The sequence below is a fragment of the Pelobates fuscus genome, chromosome 10 (genome assembly GCF_036172605.1).
Source record: "Pelobates fuscus isolate aPelFus1 chromosome 10, aPelFus1.pri, whole genome shotgun sequence".
Classification (NCBI taxonomy): Eukaryota; Metazoa; Chordata; class Amphibia; order Anura; family Pelobatidae; genus Pelobates; species Pelobates fuscus.
This window is the reverse complement of record NC_086326.1, coordinates 44905789-44931547: the sequence shown is the minus strand read 5'-3', so window position 1 is coordinate 44931547 and position 25759 is coordinate 44905789. Positions and strand designations below refer to the sequence as shown.

Genomic DNA, 25759 nt, shown 5'->3' with positions numbered 1-25759 from the left:
AATCATGCCACTGCGCCCTCTACAGTTACCCTCTTATCATTACACACTTGTGTCATATGCTACATTTCTGCGAGTCATTAACATAGTATTGCCAAACTCTTTGGAGTAATAGCTATATTTCTGTTGTGTAGATGGCAATCACTTCTATAAATTTGCTCATTAACAGACAGTTCTTGAAAATCTCACTTTGTTTCTCTCCGAGCCAGGTCAGGGGAGGTGAAAGCCTCAGTACTTCATGGAATCTACTTTTTCCAACATTTAAATATGCTTTCAAAATAACACAAGACTTTTTTTTATATAAATCTAACATTTTATCTTTTAGTAAACTCACCACACACAAAGAAAAAAAGATTGGTCTCGGATTTCCAGTTTATTTTTTTTGCATTCAACTGCAAGTACAGTTGATATGGTCAATGAAAGTACGGTGGATATGGTTTAATAAAATTCTACACTGAGCAGAAATCTGATCACATTTTATTACTTCACATCAACATTTTTAATGTTTGCTAAACCTGAAGAACCTTTCTTAAGCTTAGACTATAATTTAGGGGAAATTAGGTGCTGGGATTAAAATAAAAATAAAAAAAATCTCAATTTATAGACTGGTAAAATCAATATAGAGAACAAAGACAACCTTCTAGCCTTAAAGTGAAGGTTGGTTATGGCATAAAAGAAATTACCCTGTAGTCCAAACATTCCAGATGTTGTCAAAACTACATTTCCTAGAGGTTGGCAAATCATCATGGAAGATGTAACTCCACCATGGATCAATTGGTTACCCCTGCTGTGGATTCATTTTAAGTACATTTGTATTTTAAAAGGTGCAAAAATAGGATGTCCCATCTGAATGGCCACACAACCAGTGCTCTTACCAGTTATTTAAGTGAGCCATGGAAATCAGTTAAACAAATGTAAAATTGAGCATTTGTTTTGATGGAATATGAACCTTTAGATGGGCATAAAGTTTCTGTACACAATAACAAACTAAAACACATTTATTATGTTTGACTGCAACATATGTACCAGTCTTAAGGCTGAAAAATTGTGCACCATTCGGAGAATGAGACAAGTTTTTCTGTACGATCTTTCAGGCAAGATTTTCAGCAGCAACCCACTTTGCTTCCTTCGTCTGCATGTGAACAAAGTTTACTACTGTAACCACAATGCAATTAACCTAGTGGTAAGCATCTATGTGCTTAAATGTTCAATTTACAAGATGAGACACCTCACTCCAAAGCCTTGTTCCTCCTCAACTGATTGAGTGAAAACTAACATTTAGTTAAATTAAAAAGTGCAGCTAATCTTAAAAATATCCTTCCACTCAACCATCTGGCACATAATGGAATTTGTTTAGAAGAGAAGAATGTGAGCGTAAATATGAAGACAGTCACTTAATGATTCCCCACGTCTGTTATATCTGGATTGTATCTTCAATGTTTTGTAGATCAAGCATCTCAGCAAAAATATATCCACATAAATAGTCCAAGCTCCAAGTGATTAGAACCTTATCATGCTTTCTATTTACACCAAAGGTTGCTACTAGATACAATGTGTTCTGAGGGCTGAATCTGTAGAAATGGGTTAACTTTGTTTCTCATTACATACGCACCGCTGAAGGTGTTGGTTACTTTGGTTTTCACTGTAACATGTTGAGTTTGGTCAATAAGGTTGTATTTGTGCTCATTTACCTACTGGGGTTCAATGTCAGAGGTCTAAAATGTGTGTCAAACTTAAGCAATAAGACATTCCAGAATAATGTGACATGCGGGAAATGGATAGCATCTTAAGTGTAACGAGTAGACTGTATAGATTTGATGCTAAGGAGTGGTGTACAATTATGTTTGTAGAAAGGTAAATAAGTTAAATATTTTTTTTTATATAACTTTTGTAAAAACACATCAAATTTAAAGTGAAGGAAAGTGACAGCAGTGGGACATAGACAAGTATGTGATGTGTGGGTGGTAGTATGAACCACCAAAGAGAGGCATCTGAATTTGGAAGATTGTAACTTCAGCAGTCAAGGAAGTTTGGACAAAGACTGAAGACATTAAATCTTTCACTGTCAGAGCAAGGCTTATTCTGGCAGTTAATGGGATGAACAACGTCTTAGCCAAAACTCCTAGCTAAAATTATAATGCGAGCTGTTAAGATTTCCCGACTCCCTTATTTACCTAATAATCCCTTCAATTCTATACAACTTCAAGAGGTCAAAAGTACTGGCTCGACATTTACATGACATACGACACGCAGCTTTGTCTATATTTTCTGCTCCATAGAAGCATCACTGATTAAGAAGTCCATGAATACAGGTAGCTGCTTGGGGAGTAAAAGGTGCTGCAAGTATGCAGCAGGGAGACTTTACTCCCAAAGGCTGGCAGCTTCACATTGCTTACATTCCATGTAACATTGCCAGAATCTCCCACTGTACTTTCTGGCACACAGGAGGCTGTCACTGGAGTGCTACATCTCTATCGGGTTGTGTGCTGGGTTGGCAGGGCTGATCCTCTGCCATTTCACTGTCAGCTGACTCCGTACGATGCCGTGACTTTTTGTAGTCACCTTGAGATTCCTCCATATCTTCACTAACTGATGTCTTAGAGGTACCTTTCCCACCATGTTTGTTTACCAGATGTTGGCAAGAGGAGCCCACTGCCTGTGGCCTTGGCATATCAGGCGGGCTATCCACATCATCTGTGCTTGCACTATCTTCCAAGTATGGATGTGGTAGAAGGTCATGTGGCCTAGAAGCAGCACCTATAGAGTCTCCACTGACAAACATGCTGTCTGCGGGTCCTTCAGGCCGGAGTAACAGGGATTGACGCAGATCTGGGAAAAGAGAAAATGCAGTTGAAAACATGTACTTTCTTATTTTTCAGACAAAAGAACCAGCATACAGTTACTCAATCTGGCTATATGATTACAACACAACCATATGGAAAATATTATAAGATGTAGGTTCGGGTGATTAAAAACCAACACCTCGGGGGGCGGGGCCGGACCGCTGAGCTGGACGGTCACGAAAATCAACAGCTCCTGCAACTTTCGAAATTATAAGCCTCTAAAAATACAAATTTCGTGCCAGAACCCACACAAGCACCTTAACTCGGACTTACCTACCTCAGGAGCCAGCCGATGTGCCCCGGGTCTGCCGCCCGCGAGTACAAGGAGCGTCCATCGAGGTTGTCGGGAGTGCGGCCTAGTAGTATCGCCGGACGGGTGAGGCGGCCGATCCCCCGCTCTGTGCGACCTAGTGCCCTCCCAAGCTTGCAACACAGCCCTGTTCCCCCCCCTCTGGACCGGCGGGGGTTATCCCGGTCCTCCTTCGCCTGAATCTGGCACCAACTGACAAAGATACCGCCACCCTAACTGTCTGGGATACTGCCACAACAGAAGCAAACAAAATGGCGGCCCAGCTTATCACGCAAGGAGCAAACTCCCAGCACTCTGAGACGGAGCCTCTGGACTAGGCACGGATCGCTTAACAGACTGATCGAACAGGTACACAAACTCAAAAGACACACGAGCCAGGCGGAGTGTGTCCAAGATGGCCGCCCGCCGCAGCTCACAGAGGGGAGCCATGAGCAGCCATATGCAACCTTCCTCCTTAGAGGCCCTCGACCGACTATGCTCAGCCATGTACGATCTACAATGCAGCAGTGGTATGCCCAACCTTCAAGCGGCACAGGCAGTGGCCAGGTGGCTCCGACCGACGACCCGCAGACGCCATTATAGTACCCCACTACAGGTATTCCAGGCGGGCATCCTTCCACGCAGGCACCGGCAGGTGGCTAGGCAGGAGGCTGATCCCGCCAACCCGAGCGCACGGTCCTGCACACACACAAGCGGCAAGGAGAACGCCGGTCGGCCACAAAGCCCCAACAGCATGCCAGAGCACAGCAAGCCAGACCGGCTAACCACCAAGCGCCGAACAACAGCACAAGAGACAACCAGGCTGCACCAAGCCAGCAACCGCCCTAAATCACTGCACAATCTACCCCCACGGGTGACCACAACTCTAAGGGGATGGAAGCAACCACTTACAGGTCAGCAAGCAGTGACTGGTGTGCCAAGGGGCACCTCATGCACGAGACAATACAGATCTCTCCCTGGAGGACTTATTAGCTGCTTTGATGTAATGCCCAAACAGGGAGTAGGGTGAAAAATCCCCGAGAGGGGAACAGCTCGCCTACCGGATACCGACAACCTGCTATATCAAGGGACGACCCGACAATAATTGACGCTAAAATAACACTAATTACTGTCAAAATGATGTTTTTTCTAAGTGTCCTAAGCGTTTTCCTTTTTCTATTTGTGACAAGAGCCCCGACGCTCATGGACTTCTCTATTGGCCATCACATGTTTTACCGTGATATTCACTCAGCAGTCACTAACTCATGTAAAATGTCCGGCATACGTCTATCAGTTTATGTACCCGTATTGCATACTTATGATATCACTTTGCCAACTGACCCCTATCGAGCAACCATAGTTTACACGGGCACATAGAGATGGTGTTGGCTGCCTGTATATACCTTTATAATTTTACTCTAAGCTTGGATGATATTCTAGAGTCTAAATGCACTAGTCCTATCACCACTGTTCCTATAACCAGCGATGTACAGCCTGTCTGAGTAGTCACTACTAATCAATGCTTAAGCAGATCTATTTCTAGCGAGGTGCTACCTATTTTGCCTGATCCCCACAAGTTTTACGCTCTAATGTTTTAGCATGTTACCAACCGGATCCTATGATCCATAGCCTGTATTTTAATCCACTGATTGATACTTATAACATTTAACCTAATGTTTAACCACTGTTTCTTTAAACTGTGGGCTTATTGTCTACACACGTGAAATCACCTGTAGGACCTCTAATATTTTGGCAAGTTGCTTACCGGATCTTGTGATCCTTAGCCTGTATTTTCTAACTACTGTTTTAACGACTAAAAAAAATTTAAAAATTTATCTATGTGTAATCTGTCGCCTGACTAGCAGGACCTAGCGAGATATTAATCCGGATCCTACGATCCTTAGCTTGTAATTTCAAATTGGAGTTTAACTACGTTACCTTAACAAAAAAAAAAAAAAATTAGGCATTGAAAATCTGGAAATGTACTTTAACTTTGTGTATTGTTGTACCGACCCTATAATGTAACTCGCTTTAACGTTTCCTCCGTCTTCTCTTCTGTACCCCATACTATATGCCTTAATAAAAATCAGATTGACAAAAACCAACACCTCATATTATAGCATCTTATAAGACAAAGTAGGTACTACTTTGTCTTATGTATTTTTCCTACGCTTGACAAAAAGACAGAGCTATTGCTGTCACACCAATGGCTGACCGGAAAAAGGCTCTGTCTATGGAAGATCCTCCGTAGACATAAGTGTTCCCATGAAATACAATGGGAAGGCCAGGATTGAAGATAATTTTAAACCACCTTTTGGTCTACAGAAAAGCTGCACATCTGCAAAAAAATGAGGATACGAAGTATCATACATATAATCCATAATATAGGCACTCACGTTCTTTTAGAAAAAATAAAATAAAAAGTGTTTGTTCCGTGTCAAACAACACTTGGTCCTTTCCCTCTCGAAAGAATCTATAAAACTCTGAATTGGTGCACTCATAGACCTTCTTAATGGTGGATACATAAAAAAAAACAAAAAACACTTATTTTAAAAAAAACTGCAATTACATATTCAATGAAGGTTTTGGTCCCACTTGGACCTTTATAAAGATCTAGCCATATGCAAGTGTTGTTTTGGAAATTAAGTATTTTTATTCGCAAATAGATAAAATTAGAGAAGTATTGTGAATGTACATGCGCAAGAAATGTTGCCAGATGTAAATGAGCATTTTGAAAACGAAACATACTTACATTAAAAATTTTCAAGAAATTTAAATGAAGCAACATACAGAATAAATCAAATGGCTTGTTGTTGAAAGTGACGCCAAGTTGTGTTTGAATGAAAGATGTACTTTAAATAATAGACAACAGCAAGATTCAGGTAAGGTTATGAACATTATTATTATTATTCCGATAGCTAGAATTCAAAAAGCACATTCTAAAAAAGTGCCACCTACTGTGAAAAATACAGTGTTACCATTTTAAACCAGTAATTTGTGGGTTCATATTTTAATGTAAACAATGCAGACCACCATAGAGACAAGTAATACACTCAGTGGCCAATTTACACCTGTCTAGTAATGGCCAGGAACCCCTTTTGTCTCTAGACTGAATTCTTTGTGGCATAGATTGAACAAGGGGATGTAAACACTTAGGCTATGCCAGATCAATAACATCACATCATTTCTGCCATGTTTTCAGACACATTCATATTATGAACCTCCAGTTCCACCTTATCCCAAATGTGCCTTAAAGCATTAACACTAAAGTAACCTGAAGTATCCATTTAAAAATAAAAAATATTGTGGGCAGCAACTATTTCAGTAAGTTGTAGTAATCAAATTATGTTCAGTTTGGTATGAAGTGGATGAATTGTGTAAAGAAAACATTCCATATACATCATCATACTACCACTACCTAGTATGTTCTGTTGACATTTAACAGGAAACATCCGTGAGTTTCATTCCAAATTTTGACCCTGTCTTCTGTATTTTGCAGTAAAAAAAAAAAAAAATAGTTCCTTCAGTTTATTGCTCAATGTAGCCTTATCGTTCTGTTTGCTTACATTGGAAATCACCATGGTCCTCTGCACACTATTATTGTAAAGAATGGTTAATTTAATATCCATGACTTGTATATAATGGTGCAATATGTTTGCTCAAAAGTTTCAGGATGAATAGAACCACTAGTGACGCTGAACCAAATGCTTTACATGAATTTTATTACATGCTACTTGGCAAACGTTTGTGAGATTTCCTTAGTTCTCCTATTGAACATAATGGGAGTCAGGATTCTCTACAAGCTTTCACGTACTTGGCCGAGTTTTGCAGATCTCATTGCAACAGCTGCAAATCATGTTTACTTTAACTTTTACAGAGTTATCTATATAATGATTTAAAAATAGGAGTCACTTCTTAGTTTTGCCTATTGCAAAAATAAATAATAAAAACTAAAAAAAAAAAAAAAAAAAAAACACAAAACCTTAATTTCCCAAGACATTATCTTGTACAATGACTAATGAACACTGCTGACAGCCTATGTTCCATTCCCACTCACTGTGAAAACAAATCATCCCTCTGTCAACATTCACAGATATTCTCTTCGTTTGCTGATTGAACTGAAAACCTTGCATATTCCTATAAAGCACTCCATGACTGTTCCCCAAGCAACATCTTGTAAACCAATGCATCAATCCTAATCCTGTCCCTTTGCTCCTCTGATTAGCGGGTGCTGCTCAAGACCAAGGAGCGTTAAAGTCTCAGGAGGCAGCTATTGTAGCTGCTGCCATTAATACAGCTTGGGAATGAACTGGATTTAAATATTGCGACGTTAACGCCCACATAACTCTGCATGAGGTTAGTACCCTTAGTGTATTGCATAGAGGTGATCAGTATTTATTTTGTTCATTACAGAGAATAAATATAAAGATGACATCATCGTCAAATTGTGTTAACCAACTAAAATACTAATCATAAATCATATCATGCACTTGGTAAAAAATTATTATTATATTATTTTTTTTAATAAGAGCCATAGAAAATCCAGTAAAGACTGCACTGCTGGGGATTCATGCTATGCTACGTTCAGGGCTCAAAATTTCCACTTGCCACCGGCAAGAAGAAATATAACCCTGGTGAATGTGTCATGGACTCTTCAGGCTTGCAGTGGCGAGTAACGTTTAAGCCTGGGCTAGTAGCATAGAACTTGGAGTTTTAAGCTCTGCCATGTTAGTCAATATAAATGGACTTTACCTACAGAACATGGGAACTTACTTTGTTCGTGCTGCTTCTCTGCCTTCCTCTCACAAATCTGAGCACGCAATTTATTCACTTCTGCCTGGTAGGATTCCACTATCCTTTCACTCTTCTCTACTTCTTCACAAACAGCCTAGCAGAAAGATAATTAAACATGTTAGCCAATGTAAAAGCTACTGCAGTCATGGCTAAGATCTGGCATTCTAGCTACTCACAAAGTTTCTTTCTAGCTGGCTGTGTAGCCGACAAGATTCACAACTTCACGTTCAAACTCACCTGAACCTTCTCTTGTAGAGCATTATAGACCTGATAAATAAGTCTGATGTCCTTCATCACACCATCCTTGTCAAAGAAATTTGTACTGAAAGAAGCAATAAGAAGTGTTGATATAGAAACTGAAAATATTTTCTCTACACACTGTGCCTTCCCTGATTGCCCTTGCCCACACATCCATACACATAACACCCACAGACCCATGTACAATAAAAAAAAAAAGCAGAAGACAAACTGAATGCCATAATAAAATATCCAAATCAAAACCACAATTGCACCTTTAACCCCTTAAGGACTAAACTTCTGGAATAAAAGGGAATCATGACATGTCACACATGTCATGTGTCCTTAAGGTGTTAAAGTACTCCAAGTGTATCAATGCATAGTTGTATAATTCAACAAATATAAAGGCAGAATGGTAAAAATAGCTGCTACGGTAATACACGAGTCTGTTTCCTGCTTAAATGGAACACTTCGCATAGTTTTGGGGTAGTGGGCTGATGTTCAAGTATTTGTAGTAGGTATTCTTGTAGAGAAAGAAGTGCACTTCAGGCAAACTAGTTTAATCTATAGATTTGCTGTCAAATTTAATAAGTGTGAATTGTTGGGGATTCAAAGAGAATTCCAGATTTCATGCCACAATAAGCAATGTTTTAATTTCAGCTATTTTGCCTAAAATATGAAATTAAAATAACCAACAATTCATTCTTTAATGCATAACCCTGATAGAATACACTACAATAAAATATATCTTAACATCATACAGGACCTTGCAAAAGTATTTAGACTATTCTCCAGTATCAATAAATAACAAAACAACTGAAATGTCATTTTGTATTCAATATTAAAAGGGACACTCTTATTGGAGCTATTTTGAACTGGTCTTATTGGAGCTATTTTGGGCCATAGATGCTGCCCTTGCAGCCTTGCCAATGTTAACCATGCATGCAAAGAATGCCGACACTAGATGCTGTGTGTGTCCATTATTTCTCTACAAGGAAAATTTGAGTAATTGCTTCTCAAAAAGAAGCTTTGGATTGATATGCATGCGCTGTGTTACTGGCTACTCTATGATAAACATGATTGGACAAAAGTCATGAGCATTGATAATATCCTACAATGCAGAAATAGTTTACACTACATATATGGTGAAGAGAATTAACAGTTTTTAGTTTAAACATTAGTCTAGGGAAAGATGCTTTATTTTAGTGACACTGACCTTAAATGTCATTAATGGCATCAGACACAGTGCTTCAGGCACTTCACACAGTGTGTCTCTGTCCTGATTAAACAACTTTTGACCAAAAGCTTCCATTCACACGATTACACCAAACTGGCCTTTGTACACACCATAAACTGAAGTTTGCAAAACTCCCTGGAAATGCTAGAACCACGAATTCAGGCACCAGTAATCATATCATAGCCATGTGTACGTATATCGCACATCTTTACCACTCTATTTCTTAGGTTTTACTATTGAATCTCATAATTATGCCTCCATGTTTCACATATTAAGTTGCTGCCACATGCCTTGTCGTTTAGTAAATCATCCATCTCTCCTGTCCACCAGTTCTGTCAGCCTCCCTTCCCTGCAGCCTAGCAATACAAGCTCAGTCATATATCACCATAGAGATTTCATTAGAGAAGATACCGATTTTAAAGCACCTCACAGCCTCAAACAAAGTGAACTAATGTTTTATGAAAGAGGTTCTGCATAATGCCAACATTCTATTGCATATTAAAAAGGAACACTCAATGCAACATACCCACCACAGTGTATTGTGGTGGTAATGGTACAGGGAAGCTATGTGTGAAGGCCTTCTAGATGGATAAAAAGTGAAGAATTTCAAGACTAACATTTCTTTATTATTTGTCCAAAATATGTGGGTAGGCATAACTTGGCCACATGGAAATGCTGAACACAGACAGCCAAGCCTTCGTGGACCACGACACTACAAAATAACCTTTTGGTCATGGAGTTTGCTGCTACCCTTTGACTTATGATGCTGTTCCCATAAAAATTAACCTTGCCTGAAAACAGTAATTTCATCTACGAAGTAATATTTTAAAGGAACACTATAGTGTCAGGAATACAAATTTGAATTCCTGACACTATAGTTTAGAAACCTCCATTTAATCCCCGGCCTCCCTTGTCCCCAGCTATAAAAAAAAAAAAAGGTATAAAACGTACTTTTTTCCAGCATCACGGGTCCGTTCATGGCTTGCTCTGCCCAAGCCCCACCTCCTTGGCTGAGATCATCAATCTTGATGATCTCAGCCAATCCAATGCTTTGGCTATTGCACACATGCGGTAAAACACCACGCTGCGACAATCAGCATTTTCTCATTGAGATACACTGAATCAATGCATCTTTGAGGAACATTCAGCACCTCCATGCAGAGCATAGAGACACTGAACGTCAGTGTGGCACACTGTGCAGCACTGAAGGACCTCTAGAGGCGTTCAGAGTGACTGCCACTATTATTAGGTATTAGGTATTACAAGGCAGTAATGTAAACACTGCCTTTTCTCTGAAAAGGCAGTGTTTATATTAAAAAGTCTTTAGTGACATACTATACACACCAGAACAACTACATTAAGCTGTAGTTGTTCTGGTGACTAAAGTGTCCCATTTCAAGGGTAGAAAAATACAATTTAACAAACTTCAACCAATGCATTAGGAGCCAGCTTCATTCCCCAAAAAACTCTGAAAATAAAAAGCAAGAAAGAGATTGTTAATGCACTTGCTCACCCATGTTCTTTGATTACTTTGGCATAGTTTTGTGAGATGTTTGGCACAGAAGATATCTTGTATTCTTGCTGACTCGTCGTACCCAAGTTTGGAATTGAAAGAGAGACTCTCTGGTTATATCTAAAAAAACAATTACAACTTGTTCAGACATGATGCATTTTTAGACAAATAGGAGTGCCTTGGAAAATAAAATCATCTTGCAAAAATGGTTTCCGGATAACTACCTGCGATTGGGCCTAAATAGCACATATTCCAAGGCATGGGTTGATGTGTTGGCAGTGGAAATGAAGCTGATCAGCAGGAAGACGAGGTCAGGAACCCCAAGAAGGCTAGTTAGCTGTTTGTGCAAAATCTGTTCTCTATAGGACATCTGCTGTTGTGTATTTCTCCGAAACTTGTACCATCCAATCACATTCTGTCAAAACACCAATATAGCACAATATAATAAAAGCAGATTGGTACTGTCTAAAAATAATGTTAACCATGTGCATTAGTTTAGGAAACAATAAATTTAAGCCTTCTTGAAATGGCATAAATAATGAAAAGGTTGAAATAAAATTAAAAGCGATGCATTATAGGGGGGACAAAAATAAGAACACGTTTTTCCTTTCAAATAAAAAATACTAAATTAAAATATATCCCTAGATAACTAGCTTTATAGGGTAACTGATTTATAGGGTAACTCCGTGGTTCCCAAACCAATCTTCAGGGCCCACCAATGGTCCAGGGTATATTAAGTCTATAAGGTGGATTAGATGTCCATTAGTATTAGTTGAGAGTAGGCAGCTCGTACACCCAAACCGGAGTCTCTTTAGCAATATCATTTTGTCAAACTTTGGTTAGAATCCAGTGGTATGGGAGTTTCAGCGGACACAAAAATGGATAGAAATTACTTTTCTAATATCGAAGTAGGAACTTTATGTTTTAGGGATGTCTGTGTATAGGAGAAAGACAGTGGGTACCCAGATAAGTCTCAGACATGAAGAAAGGTTTTGAAAGCAAAAGATATCAATTTGACATGGGTGGACTAGTGAAAGACTGGGAAAGACTTCCAAGTGAAAAAACACTGTGGAGAGTCATAGCAGATTCCACAGTGCAGTTATTTGAGTTGGATTTACATTAATAAGAGGATGATTTACGAAGCAGACATGATTACTCCAGTCTCCCAAAATCCACTGCAGAGCAAAGACATTGTAAATAAATCATTAAATGACTGTTAAAGTGCATAATATTTTATTGTAGCCATAAACCCATATATTTACTCAAACACAGGCTGGGCAAAGAGCAAACTTTAACCCCTTAGTGACCAGACCACATTTCAATTTTCTTACCGTTAAGGACCAGGGCTGTTTTTACATTTCTGCAGTGTTTGTGTTTAGCTGTAATTTTCCTCTTACTCATTTACTGTACCCACACATTTTAAATACTGTTTTTCTTGCCATTAAATGGTCCTTCTAAAAAAACCCTATTTTTTTCAACATATCATATCATTTACTATAAAAATAAATAAAAAATATGATTTGATGCATTGATGAGCTCAGCCAGTCCATTGCTTACCTATGGGGATAGGAGATAGAGCCAGCGCAGGCAGACTGGAAATAAGGTAAGATTTTACTATATTTAGCCAAATAGTTATTTTAACACTATAGGGTCAGGAATACAAGTTTGTGTTTCTGACTCTATTGTGTTCCTTTAATGATATTTATCCAAACCAATAAGACATGAAGGTTAACTAACCAAATGTCAACAGTATTCCAACATAGCAGATTCAGAAGAACTATAGATAAATCACTTAAACATGGAAGATTCTATGAAAATAGCTCATACTTTCCGTCTATCTTTGAGGATCCGATCAAGACTTTCCTCTTTGACCGTGCCAGCGTAATCATAAAAACTGTAAAAAAAAAACAACACAGGTATATATAATTTAGATTAATGCTAAAACTATAACTTCAACATGTTCTGTTTACAGACATATGCAAAATATGAATTACGGTATGCCCGTTACCACTCCAGAGAGAATGTCTTGCTTATTTGTATGCAATATTCTAAGCATGTAATATAAAAACCTACCTGAACAGATTGGAACATGGTTCATGTTTATGGATCTCTGAAAGGAAAAGAAATTCGATAAAATAAAATCTCCTAATGACAGATGCAAATTTAGTTGCATGAGCAGTAGGCATGAAAGTACTTCCAGAAGCAGTGACAAAAAAAGCAGTGAATGAAGAGGGCATGCTCAGTGCTACTTCCATATGTTCTATCCAATGTGAACTCACCAATAACCTGCAGAAGTTCTGTATTATTAATCTGGGAATCACTAATCGAGAAGGTTTCCTCCTGTCTCACCTCTCCCAGCAGGAACCCTTCCTATGTTAAAAAATAAATAAAAAAAAAGTCAAAGGAAATTCATAAATATTAATATAGAAGATTGTCCAGCTTTGTTTATTGAAATCTGTGCATGACAATTCTGTAACATCATATTACTGTTTAAATATAGAGGTCTAAAACAATTCAATTCAAGCACAGGTACTGAATATCATTCTGCAATATCCACTAAAAATCAACTGGTGCCTTCCATGCTACACTATATACCCCCTCAACTTTTGACTGTTTACAAATTTCAGCAACGCCTTATCTCTGGAGAGTAGACAACATCCTCCATCACTCCAATGTTTGAAGAGAGGTGTGAGCAAAAATCATCCAGTTTAAAGCAAAACAAGGGCACTTTCTTGTTTATAGCACATGAAAAGTGTGCTATAATGTCGCTGGACGTCCTCATGCTATGTGAGGATCTCCAGCGTCGCTGAAATCCCCATAGGAAAGCATTGAAAGCATTGCCACGCATGCGCATTAGGTCTTCCCCGCCAGCGGCCGCGCATGCTCAATAGCCCTCCCCCTCCGGATGAAGTCGGCGGGGGAGGAGCGTGGGCGGACACATACCCAGCGCCGAGGGACAGCGGCGCTGGATACAGGTAAGTCACTGAAGGGGTTTTAACCCCTTCAGCAACTTGGGATGGGGGGTGGGAGGGAGAGGGGACCTGCAGTGCCAGGAAAACTGTTTGTTTTCCTGGCACTGGAGAGTCCCTTTAACTCCCATGCTTTCCAACAACCCATTAGCTATACACACAGCATAACAACAATAAATCTTCAGCTGCTGTATGACAGACCCTTTCAGTCGCAGCCACACACAGCATGACAGACCCTCAGCCAGAGGCGCACACACACCATGACAGACCCTCACAGCCAGAGACTCGAAACAACATGACTTTGCACCAGCAGTCCAAAAAAAAATAAAAATAAAAAATAGAAAAAAAAACGTGACAGACAAAGCACCGACCCTCGGCCAAAACACAGTGTGACAGACCGACCCTCGGCCAAAACACAGTGTGACAGACCGACCCTCGGCCAAAACACAGTGTGACAGACCGACCCTCGGCCAAAACACAGTGTGACAGACCGACCCTCGGCCAAAACACAGTGTGACAGACCGACCCTCGGCCAAAACACAGTGTGACAGACCGACCCTCGGCCAAAACACAGTGTGACAGACCGACCCTCGGCCAAAACACAGTGTGACAGACCGACCCTCGGCCAAAACACAGTGTGACAGACCGACCCTCGGCCAAAACACAGTGTGACAGACCGACCCTCGGCCAAAACACAGTGTGACAGACCGACCCTCGGCCAAAACACAGTGTGACAGACCGACCCTCGGCCAAAACACAGTGTGACAGACCGACCCTCGGCCAAAACACAGTGTGACAGACCGACCCTCGGCCAAAACACAGTGTGACAGACCGACCCTCGGCCAAAACACAGTGTGACAGACCGACCCTCGGCCAAAACACAGTGTGACAGACCGACCCTCGGCAAAAACACAGTGTGACAGACCGACCCTCGGCAAAAACAATGGGGGGGACTGCGCTGTGTGACGGGGGGGGGACTGCGCTGTGTGACAGGGGGGGGACTGCGCTGTGTGACAGGGGGGGGACTGCGCTGTGTGACGGGGGGGGACTGCGCTGTGTGACGGGGGGGGACTGCGCTGTGTGACGGGGGGGGACTGCGCTGTGTGACGGGGGGGACTGCGCTGTGTGACGGGGGGGACTGCGCTGTGTGACGGGGGGGGGACTGCGCTGTGTGACGGGGGGGGACTGCGCTGTGTGACGGGGGGGGGACTGCGCTGTGTGACGGGGGGGGACTGCGCTGTGTGACGGGGGGGGGACTGCGCTGTGTGACGGGGGGGGACTGCGCTGTGTGACGGGGGGGGACTGCGCTGTGTGACGGGGGGGGACTGCGCTGTGTGACGGGGGGGACTGCGCTGTGTGACGGGGGGGGACTGCGCTGTGTGACGGGGGGGGACTGCGCTGTGTGACGGGGGGGACTGCGCTGTGTGACGGGGGGGACTGCGCTGTGTGACGGGGGGGGACTGCGCTGTGTGACGGGGGGGGACTGCGCTGTGTGACGGGGGGGGACTGCGCTGTGTGACGGGGGGGACTGCGCTGTGTGACGGGGGGGACTGCGCTGTGTGACGGGGGGGACTGCGCTGTGTGACGGGGGGGACTGCGCTGTGTGACGGGGGGGACTGCGCTGTGTGACGGGGGGGACTGCGCTGTGTGACGGGGGGGACTGCGCTGTGTGACGGGGGGGACTGCGCTTGGTGACGGGGGGGACTGCGCTTGGTGACGGGGGGGACTGCGCTTGGTGACGGGGGGGACTGCGCTTGGTGACGGGGGGACTGCGCTTGGTGACGGGGGGGACTGCGCTTGGTGACGGGGGGGACTGCGCTTGGTGACGGGGGGGACTGCGCTTGGTGACGGGGGGGACTGCGCTTGGTGACAGGGGGGACTGCGCTTGGTGACAGGGGGGACTGCGCTTGGTGACAGGGGGGACTGCGCTTGGTGACAGGGGGGGACTGCGCTTGGTGACAGGGGGGGACTGCGCTTGGTGACAGGGGGGGACTGCGCTTGGTGACAGGGGGGGACTGCGCTTGGTGACAGGGGGGGACTGCGCTTGGTGACAGGGGGGGACTGCGCTTGGTGACAGGGGGGGACTGCGCTTGGTGACAGGGGGGGACTGCGCTTGGTGACAGGGGGGGACTGCGCTTGGTGACAGGGGGGGACTGCGCTTGGTGACAGGGGGGGACTGCGCTTGGTGACAGGGGGGGACTGCGCTTGGTGACAGGGGGGGACTGCGCTTGGTGACAGGGGGGGACTGCGCTTGGTGACAGGGGGGACTGCGCTTGGTGACAGGGGGGACTGCGCTTGGTGACAGGGGGGACTGCGCTTGGTGACAGGGGGGACTGCGCTTGGTGACAGGGGGGACTGCGCTTGGTGACAGGGGGGACTGCGCTTGGTGACAGGGGGGGACTGCGCTTGGTGACAGGGGGGGACTGCGCTTGGTGACAGGGGGGGACTGCGCTTGGTGACAGGGGGGGACTGCGCTTGGTGACAGGGGGGGACTGCGCTTGGTGACAGGGGGGGACTGCGCTTGGTGACAGGGGGGGACTGCGCTTGGTGACAGGGGGGGACTGCGCTTGGTGACAGGGGGGGACTGCGCTTGGTGACAGGGGGGGACTGCGCTTGGTGACAGGGGGGGACTGCGCTTGGTGACAGGGGGGGACTGCGCTTGGTGACAGGGGGGGACTGCGCTTGGTGACAGGGGGGGACTGCGCTTGGTGACAGGGGGGGACTGCGCTTGGTGACAGGGGGGGACTGCGCTTGGTGACAGGGGGGGACTGCGCTTGGTGACAGGGGGGGACTGCGCTTGGTGACAGGGGGGGACTGCGCTTGGTGACAGGGGGGGACTGCGCTTGGTGACAGGGGGGGACTGCGCTTGGTGACAGGGGGGGACTGCGCTTGGTGACAGGGGGGGACTGCGCTTGGTGACAGGGGGGGACTGCGCTTGGTGACAGGGGGGGACTGCGCTTGGTGACAGGGGGGGACTGCGCTTGGTGACAGGGGGGGACTGCGCTTGGTGACAGGGGGGGACTGCGCTTGGTGACAGGGGGGGACTGCGCTTGGTGACAGGGGGGGACTGCGCTTGGTGACAGGGGGGGACTGCGCTTGGTGACAGGGGGGGACTGCGCTTGGTGACAGGGGGGGACTGCGCTTGGTGACAGGGGGGGACTGCGCTTGGTGACAGGGGGGGACTGCGCTTGGTGACAGGGGGGGACTGCGCTTGGTGACAGGGGGGGACTGCGCTTGGTGACAGGGGGGGACTGCGCTTGGTGACAGGGGGGGACTGCGCTTGGTGACAGGGGGGGACTGCGCTTCGTGACAGGGGGGGACTGCGCTTGGTGACAGGGGGGGACTGCGCTTGGTGACAGGGGGGGACTGCGCTTGGTGACAGGGGGGGACTGCGCTTGGTGACAGGGGGGGACTGCGCTTGGTGACAGGGGGGGACTGCGCTTGGTGACAGGGGGGGACTGCGCTTGGTGACAGGGGGGGACTGCGCTTGGTGACAGGGGGGGACTGCGCTTGGTGACAGGGGGGGACTGCGCTTGGTGACAGGGGGGGACTGCGCTTGGTGACAGGGGGGGACTGCGCTTGGTGACAGGGGGGGACTGCGCTTGGTGACAGGGGGGGACTGCGCTTGGTGACAGGGGGGGACTGCGCTTGGTGACAGGGGGGGACTGCGCTTGGTGACAGGGGGGGACTGCGCTTGGTGACAGGGGGGGACTGCGCTTGGTGACAGGGGGGGACTGCGCTTGGTGACAGGGGGGGACTGCGCTTGGTGACAGGGGGGACTGCGCTTGGTGACAGGGGGGGACTGCGCTTGGTGACAGGGGGGGACTGCGCTTGGTGACAGGGGGGGACTGCGCTTGGTGACAGGGGGGGACTGCGCTTGGTGACAGGGGGGGACTGCGCTTGGTGACAGGGGGGGACTGCGCTTGGTGACAGGGGGGGACTGCGCTTGGTGACAGGGGGGGACTGCGCTTGGTGACAGGGGGGGACTGCGCTTGGTGACAGGGGGGGACTGCGCTTGGTGACAGGGGGGGACTGCGCTTGGTGACAGGGGGGGACTGCGCTTGGTGACAGGGGGGGACTGCGCTTGGTGACAGGGGGGGACTGCGCTTGGTGACAGGGGGGGACTGCGCTTGGTGACAGGGGGGGACTGCGCTTGGTGACAGGGGGGGACTGCGCTTGGTGACAGGGGGGGACTGCGCTTGGTGACAGGGGGGGACTGCGCTTGGTGACAGGGGGGGACTGCGCTTGGTGACAGGGGGGGACTGCGCTTGGTGACAGGGGGGGACTGCGCTTGGTGACAGGGGGGGACTGCGCTTGGTGACAGGGGGGGACTGCGCTTGGTGACAGGGGGGGACTGCGCTTGGTGACAGGGGGGGACTGCGCTTGGTGACAGGGGGGGACTGCGCTTGGTGACAGGGGGGGACTGCGCTTGGTGACAGGGGGGGACTGCGCTTGGTGACAGGGGGGGACTGCGCTTGGTGACAGGGGGGGACTGCGCTTGGTGACAGGGGGGGACTGCGCTTGGTGACAGGGGGGGACTGCGCTTGGTGACAGGGGGGGACTGCGCTTGGTGACAGGGGGGGACTGCGCTTGGTGACAGGGGGGGACTGCGCTTGGTGACAGGGGGGGACTGCGCTTGGTGACAGGGGGGGACTGCGCTTGGTGACAGGGGGGGACTGCGCTTGGTGACAGGGGGGGACTGCGCTTGGTGACAGGGGGGGACTGCGCTTGGTGACAGGGGGGGACTGCGCTTGGTGACAGGGGGGGACTGCGCTTGGTGACAGGGGGGGACTGCGCTTGGTGACAGGGGGGGACTGCGCTTGGTGACAGGGGGGGACTGCGCTTGGTGACAGGGGGGGACTGCGCTTGGTGACAGGGGGGGACTGCGCTTGGTGACAGGGGGGGACTGCGCTTGGTGACAGGGGGGGACTGCGCTTGGTGACAGGGGGGGACTGCGCTTGGTGACAGGGGGGGACTGCGCTTGGTGACAGGGGGGGACTGCGCTTGGTGACAGGGGGGGACTGCGCTTGGTGACAGGGGGGGACTGCGCTTGGTGACAGGGGGGGACTGCGCTTGGTGACAGGGGGGGACTGCGCTTGGTGACAGGGGGGGACTGCGCTTGGTGACAGGGGGGGACTGCGCTTGGTGACAGGGGGGGACTGCGCTTGGTGACAGGGGGGGACTGCGCTTGGTGACAGGGGGGGACTGCGCTTGGTGACAGGGGGGGACTGCGCTTGGTGACAGGGGGGGACTGCGCTTGGTGACAGGGGGGGACTGCGCTTGGTGACAGGGGGGGACTGCGCTTGGTGACAGGGGGGGACTGCGCTTGGTGACAGGGGGGGACTGCGCTTGGTGACAGGGGGGGACTGCGCTTGGTGACAGGGGGGGACTGCGCTTGGTGACAGGGGGGGACTGCGCTTGGTGACAGGGGGGGACTGCGCTTGGTGACAGGGGGGGACTGCGCTTGGTGACAGGGGGGGACTGCGCTTGGTGACAGGGGGGGACTGCGCTTGGTGACAGGGGGGGACTGCGCTTGGTGACAGGGGGGGACTGCGCTTGGTGACAGGGGGGGACTGCGCTTGGTGACAGGGGGGGACTGCGCTTGGTGACAGGGGGGGACTGCGCTTGGTGACAGGGGGGGACTGCGCTTGGTGACAGGGGGGGACTGCGCTTGGTGACAGGGGGGGACTGCGCTTGGTGACAGGGGGGGACTGCGCTTGGTGACAGGGGGGGACTGCGCTTGGTGACAGGGGGGGACTGCGCTTGGTGACAGGGGGGGACTGCGCTTGGTGACAGGGGGGGACTGCGCTTGGTGACAGGGGGGGACTGCGCTTGGTGACAGGGGGGGACTGCGCTTGGTGACAGGGGGGGACTGCGCTTGGTGACAGGGGGGGACTGCGCTTGGTGACAGGGGGGGACTGCGCTTGGTGACAGGGGGGGACTGCGCTTGGTGACAGGGGGGACTGCGCTTGGTGACAGGGGGGACTGCGCTTGGTGACAGGGGGGGACTGCGCTTGGTGACAGGGGGGGACTGCGCTTGGTGACAGGGGGGGACTGCGCTTGGTGACAGGGGGGGACTGCGCTTGGTGACAGGGGGGGACTGCGCTTGGTGACAGGGGGGGACTGCGCTTGGTGACAGGGGGGGACTGCGCTTGGTGACAGGGGGGGACTGCGCTTGGTGACAGGGGGACTGCGCTTGGTGACAGGGGGGGACTGCGCTTGGTGACAGGGGGGGACTGCGCTTGGTGACAGGGGGGGACTGCGCTTGGTGACAGGGGGGGACTGCGCTTGGTGACAGGGGGGGACTGCGCTTGGTGACAGGGGGGGACTGCGCTTGGTGACAGGGGGGGACTGCGCTTGGTGACAGGGGGGGACTGCGCTTGGTGACAGGGGGGGACTGCGCTTGGTGACAGGGGGGGACTGCGCTTGGTGACAGGGGGGGACTGCGCTTGGTGACAGGGGGGGACTGCGCTTGGTGACAGGGGGGGACTGCGCTTGGTGACAGGGGGGGACTGCGCTTGGTGACAGGGGGGGACTGCGCTTGGTGACAGGGGGGGACTGCGCTTGGTGACAGGGGGGGACTGCGCTTGGTGACAGGGGGGGACTGCGCTTGGTGACAGGGGGGGACTGCGCTTGGTGACAGGGGGGACTGCGCTTGGTGACAGGGGGGGACTGCGCTTGGTGACAGGGGGGGTGTTGGGTGACAGGGGGGTGTTGGGTGACAGGGGGGGACTGCGCTTGGTGACAGGGGGGGACTGCGCTTGGTGACAGGGGGGGACTGCGCTTGGTGACAGGGGGGGACTGCGCTTGGTGACAGGGGGGACTGCGCTTGGTGACAGGGGGGGACTGCGCTTGGTGACAGGGGGGGACTGCGCTTGGTGACAGGGGGGGACTGCGCTTGGTGACAGGGGGGGACTGCGCTTGGTGACAGGGGGGGACTGCGCTTGGTGACAGGGGGAACTGCGCTTGGTGACAGGGGGGACTGCGCTTGGTGACAGGGGGGGACTGCGCTTGGTGACAGGGGGGGACTGCGCTTGGTGACAGGGGGGGACTGCGCTTGGTGACAGGGGGGGACTGCGCTTGGTGACAGGGGGGGACTGCGCTTGGTGACAGGGGGGGACTGCGCTTGGTGACAGGGGGGGACTGCGCTTGGTGACGGGGGGGACTGCGCTTGGTGACAGGGGGGGACTGCGCTTGGTGACAGGGGGGGACTGCGCTTGGTGACAGGGGGGGGACTGCGCTTGGTGACAGGGGGGGACTGCGCTTGGTGACAGGGGGGGACTGCGCTTGGTGACAGGGGGGGACTGCGCTTGGTGACAGGGGGGGACTGCGCTTGGTGACAGGGGGGGACTGCGCTTGGTGACAGGGGGGGACTGCGCTTGGTGACAGGGGGGGACTGCGCTTGGTGACAGGGGGGGACTGCGCTTGGTGACAGGGGGGGACTGCGCTTGGTGACAGGGGGGGACTGCGCTTGGTGACAGGGGGGACTGCGCTTGGTGACAGGGGGGGACTGCGCTTGGTGACAGGGGGGGGACTGCGCTTGGTGACAGGGGGGGACTGCGCTTGGTGACAGGGGGGGACTGCGCTTGGTGACAGGGGGGGGACTGCGCTTGGTGACGGGGGGGACTGCGCTTGGTGACAGGGGGGGGACTGCGCTTGGTGACAGGGGGGGACTGCGCTTGGTGACAGGGGGGACTGCGCTTGGTGACAGGGGGGGACTGCGCTTGGTGACAGGGGGGGACTGCGCTTGGTGACAGGGGGGGACTGCGCTTGGTGACAGGGGGGGACTGCGCTTGGTGACAGGGGGGGACTGCGCTTGGTGACAGGGGGGGACTGCGCTTGGTGACAGGGGGGGACTGCGCTTGGTGACAGGGGGGGACTGCGCTTGGTGACAGGGGGGGACTGCGCTTGGTGACAGGGGGGGACTGCGCTTGGTGACAGGGGGGGACTGCGCTTGGTGACAGGGGGGGACTGCGCTTGGTGACAGGGGGGGGACTGCGCTTGGTGACAGGGGGGGGACTGCGCTTGGTGACAGGGGGGGGACTGCGCTTGGTGACAGGGGGGACTGCGCTTGGTGACGGGGGGACTGCGCTTGGTGACAGGGGGGGGACTGCGCTTGGTGACGGGGGGGACTGCGCTTGGTGACAGGGGGGGGACTGCGCTTGGTGACAGGGGGGGGACTGCGCTTGGTGACAGGGGGGGACTGCGCTTGGTGACAGGGGGGGGACTGCGCTTGGTGACAGGGGGGGGACTGCGCTTGGTGACAGGGGGGGACTGCGCTTGGTGACAGGGGGGGACTGCGCTTGGTGACAGGGGGGGGACTGCGCTTGGTGACAGGGGGGACTGCGCTTGGTGACAGGGGGGGACTGCGCTTGGTGACAGGGGGGGACTGCGCTTGGTGACAGGGGGACTGCGCTTGGTGACAGGGGGACTGCGCTTGGTGACAGGGGGGACTGCGCTTGGTGACGGGGGGGGACTGCGCTGTGTGACGGGGGGGGGACTGCGCTGTGTGACGGGGGGGGACTGCGCTGTGTGACGGGGGGGGGCTGCGCTGTGTGACGGGGGGGACTGCGCTTGGTGACAGGGGGGGACTGCGCTTGGTGACAGGGGGGGACTGCGCTTGGTGACAGGGGGGGGACTGCGCTTGGTGACAGGGGGGGACTGCGCTTGGTGACAGGGGGGGACTGCGCTTGGTGACAGGGGGGGGACTGCGCTTGGTGACAGGGGGGGGACTGCGCTTGGTGACAGGGGGGACTGCGCTTGGTGACAGGGGGGACTGCGCTTGGTGACGGGGGGGACTGCGCTTGGTGACAGGGGGGGGGACTGCGCTTGGTGACGGGGGGGACTGCGCTTGGTGACAGGGGGGGACTGCGCTTGGTGACAGGGGGGGGACTGCGCTTGGTGACAGGGGGGGGACTGCGCTTGGTGACAGGGGGGGACTGCGCTTGGTGACAGGGGGGGACTGCGCTTGGTGACAGGGGGACTGCGCTTGGTGACAGGGGGACTGCGCTTGGTGACAGGGGGGACTGCGCTTGGTGACGGGGGGGGACTGCGCTGTGTGACGGGGGGGGGGGACTGCGCTGTGTGACGGGGGGGACTGCGCTGTGTGACGGGGGGGGGGCTGCGCTGTGTGACGGGGGGGGGGACTGCGCTGTGTGACGGGGGGGGACTGCGCTGTGTGACGGGGGGGGACTGCGCTGTGTGACGGGGGGGGACTGCGCTGTGTGACGGGGGGGGGGACTGCGCTGTGTGACGGGGGGGGGGACTGCGCTGTGTGACGGGGGGGGGGAGACTGCGCTGGGTGACGGGGGGGGACTGTGCTGGGTGACGGGGGGGGACTGTGCTGGGTGACGGGGGGGGGACTGTGCTGGGTGACGGGGGGGGACTGTGCTGGGTGACGGGGGGGACTGTGCTGGGTGACGGGGGGGGACTGTGCTGGGTGACGGGGGGGGGACTGTGCTGGGTGACGGGGGGGGGACTGTGCTGGGTGACGGGGGGGGGGACTGTGCTGGGTGACGGGGGGGGGACTGTGCTGGGTGACGGGGGGGGACTGTGCTGGGTGACAGGGGGGGACTGTGCTGGGTGACAGGGGGGGACTGTGCTGGGTGACAGGGGGGGACTGTGCTGGGTGACAGGGGGGGACTGTGCTGGGTGACAGGGGGGGACTGTGCTGGGTGACAGGGGGGGACTGTGCTGGGTGACAGGGGGGGACTGTGCTGGGTGACAGGGGGGGACTGTGCTGGGTGACAGGGGGGGACTGTGCTGGGTGACAGGGGGTGTTGGGTGACAGGGGGTGTTGGGTGACAGGGGGGTGTTGGGTGACAGGGGGGGTGTTGGGTGACAGGGGGGTGTTGGGTGACAGGGGGGGACTGTGCTGGGTGACGGGGGGGACTGTGCTGGGTGACAGGGGGGGACTGTGCTGGGTGACAGGGGGGGACTGTGCTGGGTGACAGGGGGGGACTGTGCTGGGTGACAGGGGGGGACTGTGCTGGGTGACAGGGGGGGACTGTGCTGGGTGACAGGGGGGGACTGTGCTGGGTGACAGGGGGGGACTGTGCTGGGTGACAGGGGGGGACTGTGCTGGGTGACAGGGGGGGACTGTGCTGGGTGACAGGGGGGGACTGTGCTGGGTGACAGGGGGGGGACTGTGCTGGGTGACAGGGGGGGGACTGTGCTGGGTGACAGGGGGGGGGACTGTGCTGGGTGACAGGGGGGGGACTGTGCTGGGTGACAGGGGGGGGACTGTGCTGGGTGACAGGGGGGGGACTGTGCTGGGTGACAGGGGGGGGACTGTGCTGGGTGACAGGGGGGGGACTGTGCTGGGTGACAGGGGGGGACTGTGCTGGGTGACAAGGGGGGGGACTGTGCTGGGTGACAGGGGGGGAATGTGCTGGGTGACGGGGGGGACTGTGCTGTGTGACAGGGGGGGGGACTGTGCTGTGTGACAGGGGGGGGCTGTGCTGTGTGACGGGGGGCTGGGTGACGGGGGGGGGGCTGGGTGACGGGGGGGCGGTTGGGTGACAGGGAGGGGCTGTACTGTGTGACAGGGGGGGCTGTGCTGTGTGACAGGGGGGGCTGTGCTGTGTGACAGGGGGGGCTGTGCTGTGTGACAGGGGGGGCTGTGCTGTGTGACAGGGGGGGCTGTGCTGTGTGACAGGGGGGGCTGTGCTGTGTGACAGGGAGGGGGGGCTGTGCTCGGTGTTAGGTGCCCATTGCCAGCTCCCAGCCGCCCAGGCCCCAGTCTGTCACCCACTTCCTCCCCGGTGACAGCCCGCAGTGTCCCCCCTCTGGCTGTGTATCTGGGGCCCTCCCTACCCCCGGTAAAGATCCGCTGTCCCCGGCCGTTCCCCCGCACGGTGTGCCGCTTACATGGTCCGAGTCGCTGTTGGTGCTGTGATAACATACGGAACTGAACGTATAACCCGAAATGGAAGCCGCCATGATTGTGAGCCCGCTCCCTCCCAGAATCCACCGCGCCGCCGCCCTACCATGACGCTCTCTGGCCCCCCGCGCAATGCACTATGGGCAATGGAGTGCATGGAGAGTACAGTGTCTCTATAATACAGAGTGTGTGTCTCTATAATACAGTGTGTCTCTCTCTATATTACAGTGTGTGTCTCTATAATACAGTGTGTCTCTATAATACAGTGTGTCTCTCTAATACAGTGTGTGTCTCTCTATAATACAGTGTCTCTCTCTATGATACACTGTGTGTCTCTCTATATAATACAGTGTCTCTATAATACAGTGTGTATCTCTCTATAATACAGTGTTTCTCTCTCTATAATACAGTGTGTCTCTCTATGTATAATACAATGTGTCTCTCTATAATACAGTGTCTATCTCTCTATAATACAGTGTGTCTCTATATAATACAGTGTCTCTCTCTATAATACAGCGTGTCTCTCTATAATACAGTGTGTGTCTCTCTCTATAATACAGTGCGTCTCTCTATGATAAAGTGTGTCTCTATAATACAATGTGTCTCTCTCTCTATAATACAGTGTGTCTCTCTATAATACAGTGTGGTCTCTCTCTATGATACACTGTGTGTCTCTCTATATAATACAGTGTCTCTCTATAATACAGTGTGTCTCTCTCTATAATACAGTGTGTCTCTCTATGTATAATACAATGTGTCTCTCTATAATACAGTGTCTCTATCTCTCTCTATAATACAGTGTGTGTCTCTATAATACAGTGTCTCTCTATATAATACAGTGTGTCTCTATAATACAGTGTGTCTCTCTCTATAATACAGTGTCTCTGTCTCTCTCTATAATAGAGTGTGTGTCTCTCTATAATACAGTGTCTCTCTCTATAATATAGTGTGTCTCTCTCTATAATACAGTGTGTGTCTCTCTATGTATAATACAGTGT

General features: G+C 51.6%; 1 protein-coding gene across 1 annotated transcript; it reads right to left on the bottom strand.

The window, feature by feature from the left end:
• Nucleotides 1-351: 351 nt before the first annotated feature.
• On the bottom strand, nucleotides 352-24836 carry ABRAXAS2 (abraxas 2, BRISC complex subunit). The gene is made up of 9 exons (XM_063433590.1): nucleotides 24749-24836; nucleotides 13190-13280; nucleotides 12984-13020; nucleotides 12738-12804; nucleotides 11135-11325; nucleotides 10911-11030; nucleotides 8161-8245; nucleotides 7903-8017; nucleotides 352-2826 (listed from the first exon to the last, which is right to left on the bottom strand). Exons 1-9 carry the CDS (start codon nucleotides 24818-24820, stop codon nucleotides 2450-2452), a joined length of 1155 nt encoding a protein of 384 aa, XP_063289660.1. The 5' UTR covers nucleotides 24821-24836; the 3' UTR covers nucleotides 352-2449.
• Between the last annotated feature and the right edge of the window lie 923 nt (nucleotides 24837-25759).